Source organism: Leishmania panamensis, assembly GCF_000755165.1.
Source record: "Leishmania panamensis strain MHOM/PA/94/PSC-1 chromosome 9 sequence".
Classification (NCBI taxonomy): Eukaryota; Euglenozoa; class Kinetoplastea; order Trypanosomatida; family Trypanosomatidae; genus Leishmania; species Leishmania panamensis.
Window position 1 is genome coordinate 62,505 of NC_025888.1, and position 13,720 is coordinate 76,224.

The 13,720-nt window shown below is 59.8% G+C and overlaps 5 protein-coding genes across 5 annotated transcripts, besides 2 other annotated features; all 5 read left to right on the forward strand.

Annotated features, from left to right (window-relative positions):
• Nucleotides 1-528: 528 nt before the first annotated feature.
• Nucleotides 529-894, forward strand: LPMP_090180 (hypothetical protein; the record flags this gene model as incomplete). The annotated part of the gene is made up of 1 exon (XM_010705954.1): nt 529-894. The coding sequence occupies one exon, from the start codon at nt 529-531 to the stop codon at nt 892-894; it is 366 nt and encodes a 121-aa protein (XP_010704256.1).
• An 805-nt stretch (nt 895-1,699) lies between these two features.
• LPMP_090190 (hypothetical protein) lies at nt 1,700-3,193 on the forward strand (the record flags this gene model as incomplete). The annotated part of the gene is made up of 1 exon (XM_010705955.1): nt 1,700-3,193. The coding sequence occupies one exon, from the start codon at nt 1,700-1,702 to the stop codon at nt 3,191-3,193; it is 1,494 nt and encodes a 497-aa protein (XP_010704257.1).
• Nucleotides 3,194-3,778: 585 nt separating this feature from the next.
• Nucleotides 3,779-4,699, forward strand: LPMP_090200 (hypothetical protein; the record flags this gene model as incomplete). Its single annotated transcript, XM_010705956.1, has 1 exon — nt 3,779-4,699. One exon carries the CDS (start codon nt 3,779-3,781, stop codon nt 4,697-4,699), a length of 921 nt encoding a protein of 306 aa, XP_010704258.1.
• Nucleotides 4,700-5,766: 1,067 nt separating this feature from the next.
• Nucleotides 5,767-6,160: a repeat region.
• Nucleotides 6,161-6,618: 458 nt separating this feature from the next.
• LPMP_090210 (vacuolar transporter chaperone 4 catalytic subunit, putative) lies at nt 6,619-9,096 on the forward strand (the record flags this gene model as incomplete). The annotated part of the gene is made up of 1 exon (XM_010705957.1): nt 6,619-9,096. The coding sequence occupies one exon, from the start codon at nt 6,619-6,621 to the stop codon at nt 9,094-9,096; it is 2,478 nt and encodes an 825-aa protein (XP_010704259.1).
• Nucleotides 9,097-9,740: 644 nt separating this feature from the next.
• Nucleotides 9,741-11,113: a repeat region.
• Nucleotides 11,114-11,854: 741 nt separating this feature from the next.
• Nucleotides 11,855-13,366, forward strand: HSLU (ATP-dependent hsl protease ATP-binding subunit hslU, putative; the record flags this gene model as incomplete). The annotated part of the gene is made up of 1 exon (XM_010705958.1): nt 11,855-13,366. The coding sequence occupies one exon, from the start codon at nt 11,855-11,857 to the stop codon at nt 13,364-13,366; it is 1,512 nt and encodes a 503-aa protein (XP_010704260.1).
• Nucleotides 13,367-13,720: the final 354 nt, after the last annotated feature.

Sequence of the window (13,720 nt, forward strand, 5' to 3'; positions counted from 1 at the left end):
GTTTCGAAATCACCACCCCCTGTGCGGTTGCGTGAAGTGTAGCAACGGAGGATAGCGGCTTTGCGGTGCCCCCATTTCTATGCGCCTTGCGGGGCCGCTTTTCATTTGCTGCTTTGAGCTGGACGTACTGAGCTCTCTGGGCACTATTTGTGTTCGGGCTGATGGTGGGGGAGTCGTGCACTGCTGATGGTGCAGGTATTGTCCCGCGTAGGTCATGATGCGTTGTTGTTAGCGCTGGTCGAGGGTGTTTGTCTTTTGAAAATCCTCTTTCTCTTCTCGGTCCTCCTGCTCTTTGTGGTCTCCGGGGTGGTGTTTGCTGGGGTCGCTTACTCTTGTCTGTGTTGCTGTCACCCTAGTTGATGGGTTAGTCGGTTCCTAGGGTGAAGAGAAAGCGAGGCGTGGAAGTGGTGGAAGCTCCCTTTCGTGGGTTCCCTGAGCCACTTTATGCGATCAAATGTCACCGCACCTCTGTGCTCACCCTGGACGAGGTGGTTTCTTGTGTTGCACCGTTGGGGGTATTCTTAAAGAATGAGCAAACACTTTGCTGGACGTTCAGATGCAGAGCGCACCACAGGACTGGCGTACCTGCTCTCACCCACACGCTTCCAATCCCCGGGCGAAGTGCGGTTCCGCCGGCACGGCTACGTGCGTGGTTGTTTCGTGATGAGCATGCTGCTCTACTTTGTGTACTGCAATCCTGAGTGCAGTCACACTTACGCAGCGCTGCGGCAGCGATGTGGATGGGACACGACGGAGCCGATGTTCCCACAGTACCTCAAGTTACAGTCCTCGCAGATCCACCAGGCATCGACGGCAAGCCAGCAGCAGCAGCCACCGCTACGAAGTCAATCAGCACATCGATCGAGCGCAGGCGGCGAAGGGAACAGAGGATGAAAGAAGGGAGACTGATGCATGGTGCAACACATCAGCGCCTCTCTTTCATCATCTGCCCTCCGACCCCACGGCCCTTCTCGGTGCCTCGTGCTTTTTGGTTTGGCTCTTCGCGCTCGTCCTATGAAGTGCACTCATGTGCTCATCTCGGTCCGCTGTCGGGCTCTTCTTATTCTGCTATGAGGCGCTCTTGTGTTGTGTGCACTGTTGGTTGCACGTGCGCATGGGTGGACATCTGTGTGCGCGTGCGTGCGTGCGTGCGTGTGTGTGTGTGTGTGTGTGTGTGCGTGCGTGTGTGTGTGTGTGTGTGTGCGTGCGTGTGCGTGTGCGTGTGCAGGCATGTGACAAGCTGTCATTAGACAAAGTGGGTGATGAAACAGCGGAGGAGAAGTACTAAAGTCACCCCTCTGAAGGCGAAAAAGTGGAAACGAAGCGGGCGAGCACATCGGGGCCGTGTCCGTTGGCCCCGATGTGCTCACATGTGAACAAACGCAGAGAGAGAGAGACGCCGTAAAGAGGTGAAGGGAATCCCACACTTTCTTCCACACCCCCCCCCTCCCCCTCCCCCTTCCGTGTGCATTGCGTTCTTCATTGGCACGTGCGTGTGCGAGCGGTTCGGGTCTGTAGTGGTGAAGCATCGCACTACGCCTCCCCCGTGTGTCGTCGTCCTCACCCTCACGCCGGCTGATTAAAAGGACAACACACCCAAGTGAGGCTCCTTTGCCGCCTCCCTCCCCTTCTCACCACACACGCAGCCACCCGCACGTCCATGCGTTCTAGCCGCGCTTTTCTTTAGTGTGCACCATTGATGTGTATCCTGGCCATCATAACGCGCTACTGCCAGCGCTTCCCGCTTATCGTGATTTGCAATCGCGATGAGGAACTGGCACGAGCCACTGGTACGCTGGCACTGGACCCGTCCACCGGACTTGTGTGGGCGGTGGATCGGCGCGCGGGTGGGTCGTGGATGGGTATCGAGCCGCGCAGCGGACGGTTCGCCATTCTTACAAACTGCCGTCGTCCGCCAGCCGCGCCGTTGACCTGCTGCGCAGAGGCGCGCAAGGATGACCAGTGCGGCGATGGCGTGAGACATAAACCTGCACAACGGGCAGACCTTTCAACCGCCGCTACGATGTGGCGCGGGGCTGCACCACTCTCGCACATCCTCGCGCACACCACCGTGGTGCCGGTGCCTGCCTTGTCGGCAGTACCGGCAACGGCAAAGACAGCAACTGAAGACAGTCCTCACCCCCCACGCAGCGAGAAGCGGCAGATGGTGACACTCGCCTACAACCCACCGACTTCGCGCGGCACGCTAATCAGAGATTTTCTACTAACAGGCATTCTGCCAGGAGACGCTGGCGCATCTCTAGGCAACAATGCCCTAGCCGCGGCACTGCCAGCTGTTTTGCGAGCGCCTCCCTACTACGCCGGCTTCAACCTCCTCTCCTGCGACGACCTTCGTCGGGGCGGCGACGCGTGCGAAGATGGCAAAGTTGATGTGGGAACACCAAAACATGAGCGGCGCCATCTTGGCAGCGCCAACGCCACCGCACCGGTGATCCTCTATACGACGAACCGGTACTTTGCCGAACACCGGCGCCCCGTTACACCAGGCCAGGTACACTGCCTGCAGAACAGCTACTTGGACAACATACATGGCGAGCCCATTACGGCTCGACTTGGGCAGCTCTTCACGGATGCCCTCCACCGCGTGATCGACCCCATCGCAGCAGAGAAACACTCCTCATCCACAGCGGCCATCGCCCCGGCCGTGGTAGCGGAGGTAGCCACGGCGCTCGCTGATGAGTGTTTGTGCGACCGCTGCCACTTTGATTTGCTCAAGATGGAGGAGACGGCGTTCTCGGCGACCGAGGCGGCGACCATACACGCACAGCTGCACTCAAACAACCCACTCATGGGCTTCACTGACAATGAACTCCACGCGTACGTTGAGAAGGGCACCGTCGGCGGCGGCGGCGGTGATGCATCAGCTCATCTTTGCGACGGCGGCGCCGCGATGCGCGAGGCGTACCTGCAGTCGAGCATATTTAAGCCGCCATTTTGCGGCTATGGCACACGGGTGCAGTCGATGGTATTGGTGGAGCGGGTCGCAGCTGCGCCGGAGACATTCACCAACGCGACACCTCGTGCAGGCACCACCACCGTAATCCACTTCTATCAACGTGAGGTGTCCTTCGATGCGATAACGCAGAGGGTTGTGGCAGCGCCATGGATTGCCTACCGCATCCTTCAAGATGGCAGCTGCGTCCTCGACTCCGCCAAGCCATCAGCGTTGTAACCCCCACACATACATGCACCCACACTACCCCGATGTATTCACTCAGGCTTCCATTCTGCAGCGGTGTTGGACAGTCATGTACAGCCGACTGCATGTGTGGGGAGAGGAGGGAGGGGGGGGGGGCGAGGCGAGGCGAGATAGTAGCGATTGAGACCAACACTGAAGAACTCCTATTCTCACAATGCCACACCTAAGGAGTTGGATGGGAATGAAGGAAAGGCTCTTCCCCCCCCCCTCACCACCGCGCGCTCGTTCGCTCGCCTTTCTCCCTATGCACTGGCTGCACGCTACGTTGGCACAGACCCGCGTCCCTGGCCGCTTTCACCGCACCACCATGTGTCTCTCTCCCTCCCACTCATCTCTTTTGCCATCTTGCGCCATGACGCTGTTCCACTACGCACTCCTCACCCCACCCACTGCACACGCATCCCACTCTCTCCCTAATACATACATACAGCGCCACCCTCTCCGCCGCCACCCCCCGCGCTGCCGCCGCTGTCGTTGCTACCTCACTCCCTGACGCATTTTTTTCCTCTTCTGCACGCCCACCGCCCGCCATTCGCATTCGCCCCGGCGGATCAGAAAATGTTTAGCGCGCCGGTGTACCTCTGTGTCGGCGACGAGTACGACAAGCGCCAGGGACCCACCCACAAGGCGACGGGGCAACAACCGTTTGTGGTCTCCGCAAAACGTAACCCACACATCACCGATGCCACCTTTGACCCCTTTGTATCGCTCTCAACCGGTGACCCGTACCGCTCTGTTGGCTTTGCTGGGCCCTTCCGCGAGGGTGCCTCGACGTGTGGCAAGATGGGACAAGGCAGTGGTGCCGCAGCCCCGCCGCCGTTCCGCCCCGTCGGGGGCAGCAAGAAGAGCAGCGGCAAGGGCGACTACTACGGCACCTTTAGCGAGAAGGCACCGATCCGCCACGAGACCGAGTTTCCGCCCATCAAGACAGCCGCGGACTACAAAGCCGAGACGGCAGCAGCGAAGCGCAACTTCATCGTGAACCCGCCTAAAAAGGGCACATACGGCTACACAGGTCTCACGATTGCACAGGCAGGCGAGGTGCAGTACGTGGCGGACCCGTACGAAGGCAACATGCGCCGCGAGGCACTCGAGAGCAAGTATGAAACAACGAGGCGCATGGGCTCACCCTTCCGCAGCGCCGTTCATGCCAGCGGCTGCTTTGATGAGAGCAAGCACGGCGTGAGTCGCGTGTACAGTTTGACAAAGCCGCTGCCACCCAAGCGCAGCCCGTCGTCACAACAGGCTACATCTGGCATTTCTGCTGGCCGCAAACCGTGGGTGCCTGGTGGCGCCCTTGTCCCTGATCTGCTGAAACAACCGGAGTATCAGGAGGACCCGTACGACGTGAAGGAGCAGAAGGTACGGGCAATGCGGCAGAAAGAGAGCGCCTACAAGCCGTGGATCCCGGCCGGGAACGACCCGTACCGGCACATCTACACGAAGCCCATCGAGTACGACCCCCCGGCGGTTGTCTAACATGCACAGCAGCGCCCCTCTCCGAATCCGTCGACGCTGCTGTTCTCTTGCTGCTCAGAGGAGTGTAAGAGAAGGGGTGGGCGGTAGTACAGTTCGTTCATCTGCACACGCACAATGTGTGTGTCCGTGGCACGTCAGACGACCCGCTCCCCCCCCCCTCCCTCTGCACAGTGAGAGGGATTAGAATGTACATAAAAAGCGTCAGCAGAGTGGAACGAGAGCCTCCCCGCCTTGGCTGTCCTCATCGTGGTCTCCGTGTCTCTCTCCGCATTCCGCCCACCCCCACCACCTCAACTGACGCTCATCACGACATCTCATCCTCTTTTTGTTGTTGCTGCTGTGGGCTAGCCAGCCGCTGCTACTGGCAAGTATTTTGGCTTTCCTCTTCAAGCCACCTCACCTCACTTCTCTCTTCATCCCCAGGCGGGTCCGCACGGAGGGTTTATGATGTACTCAAGCTCTGCACGGCATCTGATGTGAAGCATCTCCGACGACGACAAAGGCTGCGGACTATCACTGCCCGTGTGTGCTGAGGATCCCCGTGCAGGTGCGCCTGTTGTACGTTTGCTCGTCTGTTCTCCTGTTTTGTCTTTTTTCTTCTCATTTGTTTATCAGTGTTGTGTACGTGCGTGTCCTCTCTCAGCCGCCCTGTCCTCTCCTCTCCACCCGCCCACCCCTTGACGCACGCACAGTTGCCGCCCCACTTGGGGAAAATATCATCTTGAGAGATCATCAAAAGAAAGGACAAGAAGTACATGACAGAGAAGGCGCTAGACCGCATCGTGTGTGTACGCATCGCTAGGCTGCAACTCGAATTCCTCCTCCACTTTGGTCAACCCGCCTGGGCACCATCCCTTTTGCGCACTCACTTGCTCCTGCCCCTCTCTCCGCGAGTCATACGATAACACACAAAGGATAGTCAGTAATGGAGTAATCGGTGGAAGGGGGTTGAGCGTGGGGCTGCGTTTCTGCATAGCCTTCCACTAGTCTCTCTCCTTTCCTGCCCACGCAGTACGTCTCTCCTCTCGCAGTCAAGCCTCTTCTTATCTTTGCTTCAGCTGCTCTCACTCATGTCGACGGCAGAGCCCCCGGCTGGCATTGCAGCGCAGCGGCCTGAGACAGTAAACACGCTTGTGCCATCCGTGTGATAGGCAGAGTGTCAATGTGCCTCGAATGGATGTCACCCGGCCTTCATAGCCTACGTGTGGGCAATGTGAACCACCTCAAGAGATACCCCAGGTGGCTACCGGCATGATGGGGACAGCTGGGAAGCAACCTGCGAGACGAGGGTGGGCGAAGCGTGAAGCAGGGGCAGGTACTCAGGTGACTGAGCCGACGCACTAGTGTAACGCGTGTGGCTGTCGCTGCTTTGCGCCACGTGATGGGCCGATGCAAGACCGTCGAGTGTAGTTGAACTCGTGTGGTGTAATGGCCTCGAAGTGGACACGTTGAGCAGAAAGAGCCGCTATTTTTTTCCTTTCGTTGTCATGCACTGTTTTGAATAGCCAAGCGATCGCATGGATGTGCGTGAGCTGTTGGCTCGCTGCTGCCCTTCACCCCACTTTGCTCCATCCCCTCATTCCCTCTCTCCTCAGAGTTGTCAGTGGCGCTGCGGCTCGCACTGTCACAACGTTTGCTGCTGTGTGTTCTCATCCCACTTCATCCCCCCCCCCGGCGTTTGAGAGGCTACCGCGAGAGCCGCACACGCGGATATCACCCCCCCCCCCTCACACACACGCACACGTCTTTCCTTCTCTCTTTATCCGCAGGGTGGGGGGCACAGCAACATCGTGCTGTGTCACCCACATTTTGTCTATCGCTTGAACATACACCCTGGGCGCATTAAGAGAACAAGAAGAGGCGCGCACGTGCGTGCCTCTTCCACTCTATCCTAACTAAGCTAACTCCGCGCCACCATCATGCCGTACAGCAAGGCATGGCGTAGCGCCATATACCCGGACTTCCGGGACCAGGGCGCCTACGTGGACTACAAGGCAACCAAAGACATTCTCCACCGCATGAAGGAAAACATCGCCAACCCGTCGACCCCGGATGAGCTCTACGCCTCTCTCCTGTCGCAGAAGATGCGCGTGTACGAGTGGTGCGAGCGCAAGCAGGAGGAGTTGCTGAAGATGTCACTGCGCCTCTACGAGTGCTCCAAGTACCTGACAGAGGAGGAGGTGCTGACGAACTGGAGTATCACCCTGGCCAGCGCGCCCAAGGACAAGGGGAAGCGCCTGCTGCCGCGCGAGGCACGCCTCATCGCGGATGCTATCGTGCACGAGCTGCTCCGCTTCGTCGAGTGCCGCAATCTCAACACTGACACCATCGAGCACATCATTGGCCGCATGTACCGATACGCTGTGTTGGGCCCAACCGGCGACCGCTGGAAGAACATCTACGTCGAGTATGACTACGATCAAATCTCTGTCGAGGAGGTCTTCCTCCTCCTTTCGCGCGTCTACGACTGCGTCAAGCAGACGGAGGAGCGCATTTCGGCCAAGGGGAAATTGAGCATACCCACCGGCTCCGAGGGCTCGCAGGTGTTTGACCGCCGCTCCGTTAAGTACTGGGTGCACCTTCAGGACCTCCCCTTTGTCATTGCACGTATTATCCCGCACCTGCCGCTCAGCACCTTCAAGGACACGTACCAGGAGTGTAAAACGGCGGGCATCCCGTTCCGCCTCTTCTCGCCCGTCAGCTCCGTCTACTACGACAACAACAAATTCCTCCTCTACCACCGCCGCCTTGAGCGCATTGAGGGGAGCACGCTGATCCGCATGCGGTGGTACTCGGACACGTACTCCGAGGACTGGAATGCGCTGCAGGAAGACGACAATGTGTTCATGGAGATTAAGGTGCACCACGAGGCGTGGAGCGGCGAGCGCAGCAACAAGCGCCGCTTTGCCATCAAAGAGAAGGAGGTGGATGCGTTTGTGCATGCGCAGCTGAGCCTGCTGCCGGCGCTGGAGAAGCTGAAGCGTAAAAACGCGAGCGAAGAGGAGCAGGAAAAGTTCAAGTCCCTGGCGACGGAGATTCTCTCGAAGATACATGCCTACGATCTGAAGCCGGTGCTGCGCACACAGTGCGGCCGAGCTGCCTTTCAGCGCGGTGCCGACCAGAAGGTGCGTGTGAGCATTGACACAGGTCTGCACATGTCTGCCGAAGACTTTGGACTCGACCATCACTGGCGCTACACCGGCGGCGACTCGCCTGTCTCGCACTTCCCCTACGCGGTGGTCGAAGTGAAGCTGCAGTGCACTGAGAATGAGCGCATTGCCCCGTGGATTGAAGAGCTGATGGGGTGCCGCTACATGGAGAGCGTCCCCAAGTTCAGCAAGTACGCGCACGGCATCGCCTCCCTGTACGGGCACACCTCCTTCATCAGCATGGTACCGTACTGGATACACCAGCTCAACATCGACATCCGCGCCTCGACGAAGCCGGAGGTGCACCTCTGGGACCCGACGATGGGCCTCGCCGCTGGCTGCCTCGAGCGCACGGCCGATCGTTTGATATTCGGTACCAACCCAGCGCAGACGCAGACGGTAGGGGCGTCGGAGGCGCAATTCCTGCCTCGTACAGATTACGCCAAGATTTACCAGCGTGTTCTACGCATCCTCCAGCACGATGCCAACAGGGCCGCGGAGAGCTCGGCAAACGCGTCAATGGTCGCGGCGTCGACAACGAACTCCGTCGGCGTTGTGGATGGCGTTGCGGACGGCAAGGCAAACAAGAGCATGAAAGAGGGGGCCCAGGGAGCAGAGATGTCGGCAACGTCAGCCGGCGCCGGCGGGGCACAGCTTGGCCTCTTCCCCGTGGTGCAGTACCCGGTGGATCGGCGCCATATGGCATATACCACCTTCCACCTCTACCCCTACTCGGAGAGCGGCACGGAGCCGCTCTGCTACGACCCAAAGGACGGCAAGAACGCGTTCGCACAGGTGTTCTACGGCAAGATCCCGTGGCAGACAGGCAAGCGCATCAAAGTGCCACAGAAATACGACCCCAAGACGTTGTTGACCTCGGAGCGGTACATGGCCAAGTGGATGCAGCTCGCCACAGAGTTTGGCCTCCTAGGCCTGTCCAGCATTCAGTTCGGCAAGGGGCTCTTTCTGCCACAGGACGTCGCCAACTACTCACCATTTTGGAAGGACAACTTCCACGTTGTGACGGGGGTTGTCATGGTCGTCATCGCCCTCCTCACGCAGGTGTACGCGTATGTTGCCTTCAAGGCGCGCTCCAGGCGTGTCTATGCGCGCCGCAAAATTCGCTACGACGACGTCGTGAGCCCAACACTGCTGACGTTCTTCCTTGCGGTGAGCTTTGTCGTGATTGCTATGACCCACGTTGCACGGCGGTACGGCCCGATGCTGACGGGAAGCGATTCGTTCTAGCGCCACACGTGCGTAACTGCCCTTCTGGTGGGAAGAAGGAAGGGGGCTCTGCGCCAGACCCGCTTTATCACGGGCGAGGAGGAAAGGAAAACGAGGCGAGGCGTAGAGCAGCGGGTTGGGGCACGCTCGTCGTTTGCCGCCCCCTTCCCACCTCACGGTGTGGGTGCGGGGATTGCCTCGTTCAACTGGGATCGATTATGCCTGCCTGTGTGCGTAGATGGGGCGGGCGAAACAAGGCACCCTGAAGGACACGCGTGGCGCATGCGCATTCAGTGCGTCGGTGTGCGTTTGGTCTCTTACTCCTCCATTGTGTCGGCACCGTTTTCCAGCCTTGTCGATCGCCTCTCCACCCCAACACTCCCCCCCTCCCTTAGTCCTTTTCTGTCGGCCCTGTCCGCCGTGAGCCAGTGAAAAACGCAAAGGAAGTGACTCATCCTGCGCGCGGGGTGCTGGCCCACCGCCTGGTCAGCACCCACCGCCCCTCACCCTGCCCCAGTCCTGCACGTACAAACGTCCCTCTTCGGCGACTCCTTCTCTCTTCCTCGGCTCTACCCCTCTCCTCTCCGCATCTTCTTGCTCATTGGTAAAACTTCACCACCACCACCACCACCTGCGCGGTTCTTTGGCTGGCTCTCTCGGTTTGCGTCTCAGGCGCGAGGCCGACATTCCCGAAATTGCACAATGCACGACCGTGACACGTTGAAACAAGAGCCCCTCGTCTCGGCATCCGTCTTTCACACCAAAGGAGGAGGGACGTGGAGCTTCCGAGGCGACAGAAGGCCATGCTCGCCCAGCACCACACGAGCACCTGTCTGCACTGGGGGTTCCTGCAACTGCGGGTAACAGGCAGCGGCAGCATGGGGTGCAGATGGTGTGCTGTCCCTACTGCTCCGCTGGCTCTGTGGTGCGCCCACCCCCGCCTGTGTTCACCACGAGAGCGGCCGACTCGGCGTTGTGCCGGGTGCGCTGCGCGAGATCTGCGGACCGCTCAAAGAGCACCGCCGCACTTCGCGCCATGACCGCGCACGCAGTGATGCGATTGCGCACACCTCACCCGCGCTGCATGGAGTTCCCCTCTTGGGTGTTTATCGCTGCCCCCTCTGTGGCCCTTCGGGGGGGGGCAGGCGATGGGCTCTTTGTGCGCAGGCGCGTGCCTAAGCACGGAGATCCTCTCTGCTCGATACACCTACTCCTGTTAAGCGCGCGCGGCTTCCGGAGAGGGCGGAACGCCCCTACTGCCGCGGACTCATCCCACTGTCGCGGCGCATGCGGGCAAGTCATCCAGACACGCCTCCAACGCATTGTATTGACTGAAACGGACGATGGGGACAGTGAGCCACCCAGTCAACACCGTCGTCCTGAGACAGGCCTTAGGATCCCACACTTGCGAGCACTGTGCGCACGCGCCGTCAAGCACAGCTAGTATGGCGTATCGCATCCGAGCAAGACGTGAGGACATCCATACCCATCAACCCCACAGCGCAAGCCTGCGACATAGTGTGGCACCTCCTACACGCAACTGGGCGGGCTGATGAGGAAACCGATGCCGGAAGAATGACGAGAGCACCCCGAATGGCGCCGCCGAGTCTGGAGGAGTCGACGGCGGAGAATCTCGACACCGGGTTACGGGGTGCCGCAGCTTGAAGCGACGGAGGGCGAAGCATGGCACCCAGGCAGGGTGCAGGGCCTCAGGGGGCCCTGACCTGAGGCTGGCCGGCCTCCTCCTGGTGCACGTCCGGCATGCGTCTACACCACCCACTACTGCGCACACGACGGCCGCCACCGCTTGCACCCTCGGCCAGGGTCCCTGGCCGCAGCCCGCTCGGATCAGGGCATGCGCTCCGCCTGAGCCCGTGCGGTGCCGATCGCCCAGCACGTAATGCAAAGGAGGGACGAGGGGAAAAAACGAGAAGAGTCCGCTAGACGCATGGCCCAATACGGCGGCAGGGCGGCTGGGGCTGGATGACTCGGATTCCGCCGCGGGGAAGCAGAGAGACGTGGCTGGGCTGTGGTGGCGCCGCCAGTTCCGCAAAGAGGGGTGGGGTGTGTGGGGAAAGTGCAATGCCGCTGCTTTCCCCCTCCCCTCATTCCCGAAGCATGCAACGACGGACGCTTCCACGCCCGTGGTGGCAAACAGGGGGCCCCATCCTCGTACACGCGGGTCAACATACGCATATGCACACCTCTTCTACGCGCGCGTACATCATCGTGATCCCCCTCGTTTTCTCTTCGTGTATCGACCTACTCCTTTCTACTGCCCGGCTTCGCACAACGCTCACACACGCACGTCACCTCGCACTCCCGCTCATGACTCAAGGGAAGCGGCCCCCCCCCCCTCCCTGAGAAGGGAAAGCAGGACGGGCATCTCGCTGTGTACTGAGTTGACATCGTATCGACCGTTGCAGGAGACTGAAAAGGTGAGAGCCCATGAAAGGAGAGCACGTTAGAGTCAGAACTCCCTTCGCGGACGCGAGTTGAAGCGACCTTCTCGGTTCACTGGCGCACACACGCACACGTGTGCTTGCTTACTGCTCATTCGGTTGACCCACACTGCTGATCGTTGCTTCTGTTGCTGTGCTGGCGTCCATTTCATCCTCACTAATCTTTTCCCCCTCCCCTTCTGGCTCCCTCCCTCCCTGTCGTTGCTCGTCCCCCTTCACCCCTGCGTCTCAGCCCATACACACCATAAACACACGCGTACTCCCCCGCTACGCCCCCTCCTCCCCCCTCCTTTGTTTGTTTTAACTGTGAGAGGAAAATGTTTCGCCTCCTATCTCGGCCGCTGCGTTGCGTGGCTGCCGCTGCCAGCACACCGTCCCCTGACGTGGTGCAGATCACGAAGGAAAAGGCGAACAAGCTCGATGATCTCTCGCCGCGGGCGATCACAAAGATTCTGGACGCCTACATTGTGGGACAGGATGCGGGCAAGCGCGCCGTGGCCATTGCACTCCGTAACCGCTGGCGTCGTCGGCAGCTCAGCGATGCCGAGCTGCGGAAGGAGGTGGTGCCCAAGAACATGCTACTCATCGGCCCAACCGGTGTCGGCAAGACGGAGATCTCGCGTCGCATGGCGCGCATCACAGACGCCCCCTTTATCAAGGTCGAGGCCACAAAGTACACGGAGGTCGGCTTCAAGGGCAAGGACGTCGAGAGCATTATCGAGGACCTGTACACGAACGCCAAGCTCAAGGCGAGGCGCGCACTCGAGGCGGAGCGGCACGCAGAGGCGCTGAACATGGCGCTGGACACCGTGTATAGCGCCTGGTCGGTGAGTCAGCGGATGCGAGGGATGGACCGCTCCCTGCTTGGCGCCGGCAAGGCCGAGGAAGGGACGTCGGCAGCAGCAGACGACAGCGCATCAGAGTCGGAGGAGTCACCGCAGCAGTCACAGCCACACACTTTTGAGTACTTCCGCGAGCACTACCAGGAGGAACCGATCAAGAACGACATGGTGACGATCGACATAACCGCCCCGCAGGCAGTGACAAAGCCACCGAAGGAAGGCGGCATTGATCTGCAGTCGGTCGGCATGCTGTTGGGACTGGGTGGGGAGCCGAAGAGGCTGAAGATGTCGGTGACAAAGCGGGTGGCTGACGCCGTGCCGCTGGCCACGCAAGAGGCACTAGACAAGCTCATCGACGAAGCCTCAGTAAACACACTGGCGCGTGCGCTGGCGGAAGAAGAGGGCGTCATATTTGTGGATGAGATCGACAAAGTAGTTGCCGAGCCGTCGAGCGCCAACGCCGACGTCAGCTCCACCGGAGTGCAGCAAGACCTGCTGCCGTTGATCGAGGGCTCCAACGTCACCATGAAGGACGGCAGCGTCATTGCGACGGACAACATTCTTTTCATCTGCTCCGGCGCTTTTCACGTGGTCAAGACGTCCGACATGATCGCGGAACTGCAGGGCCGACTGCCGGTGCGCGTAGAGCTGCAGGCGCTGACGGAGAACGACTTCCGCCGTATCTTGACGGAACCCAAGTTCAACCTGCTGCGACAACAGGAGGAGATGATGAAGACAGAAAAGATCGAAGTCGTCTTCACTGAGGATGGCGTCAATGAGCTCGCCAAGGTGACCTGCGCGGTGAACGCCCAAGGTCAGAACATCGGGGCCCGTCGCCTCAACACGATTCTCGAGCGCGTCATGGACCCGTACAGCTTCAACTGCGAAGATTACGAGGGCAAGAAGGTGGAGATCAACGCCAAGGTGGTGCATGAGGCGACGGAAAGACTCCAGAAGAATGTGAACTTAGCTAAGTACCTGTTGTGAGGGGGTGGGAGTGGTGGACGCGACAAGGTGACTGTCACGTGCGCGGCCCTGTACCCCCGCCCCTCCGTTCCGCTGCCATTGTATTTGTGAGCGTGGATAGGTGCGTGTCGTTGTCGATCAGTGCAGGCTGGAATGATCGCTGTTGTTGCTTGAGTTTCGTGTGGCTTTTCCCACAAAAGGCGCGCATCGGACTCTCTGCATGCGCCGACGGGCATATGCCTGTGTGCGTGGGAATAGCCGTCGGCGCGCTCTTGCTCCTCTGCAGCCTACCCCGACACCATCTACACGCCCGCCATCTGGGTCTCCTCGTTCTTTCTCTTAAACAAACGTAATGTGCTTCTATGTGTGTGTGGG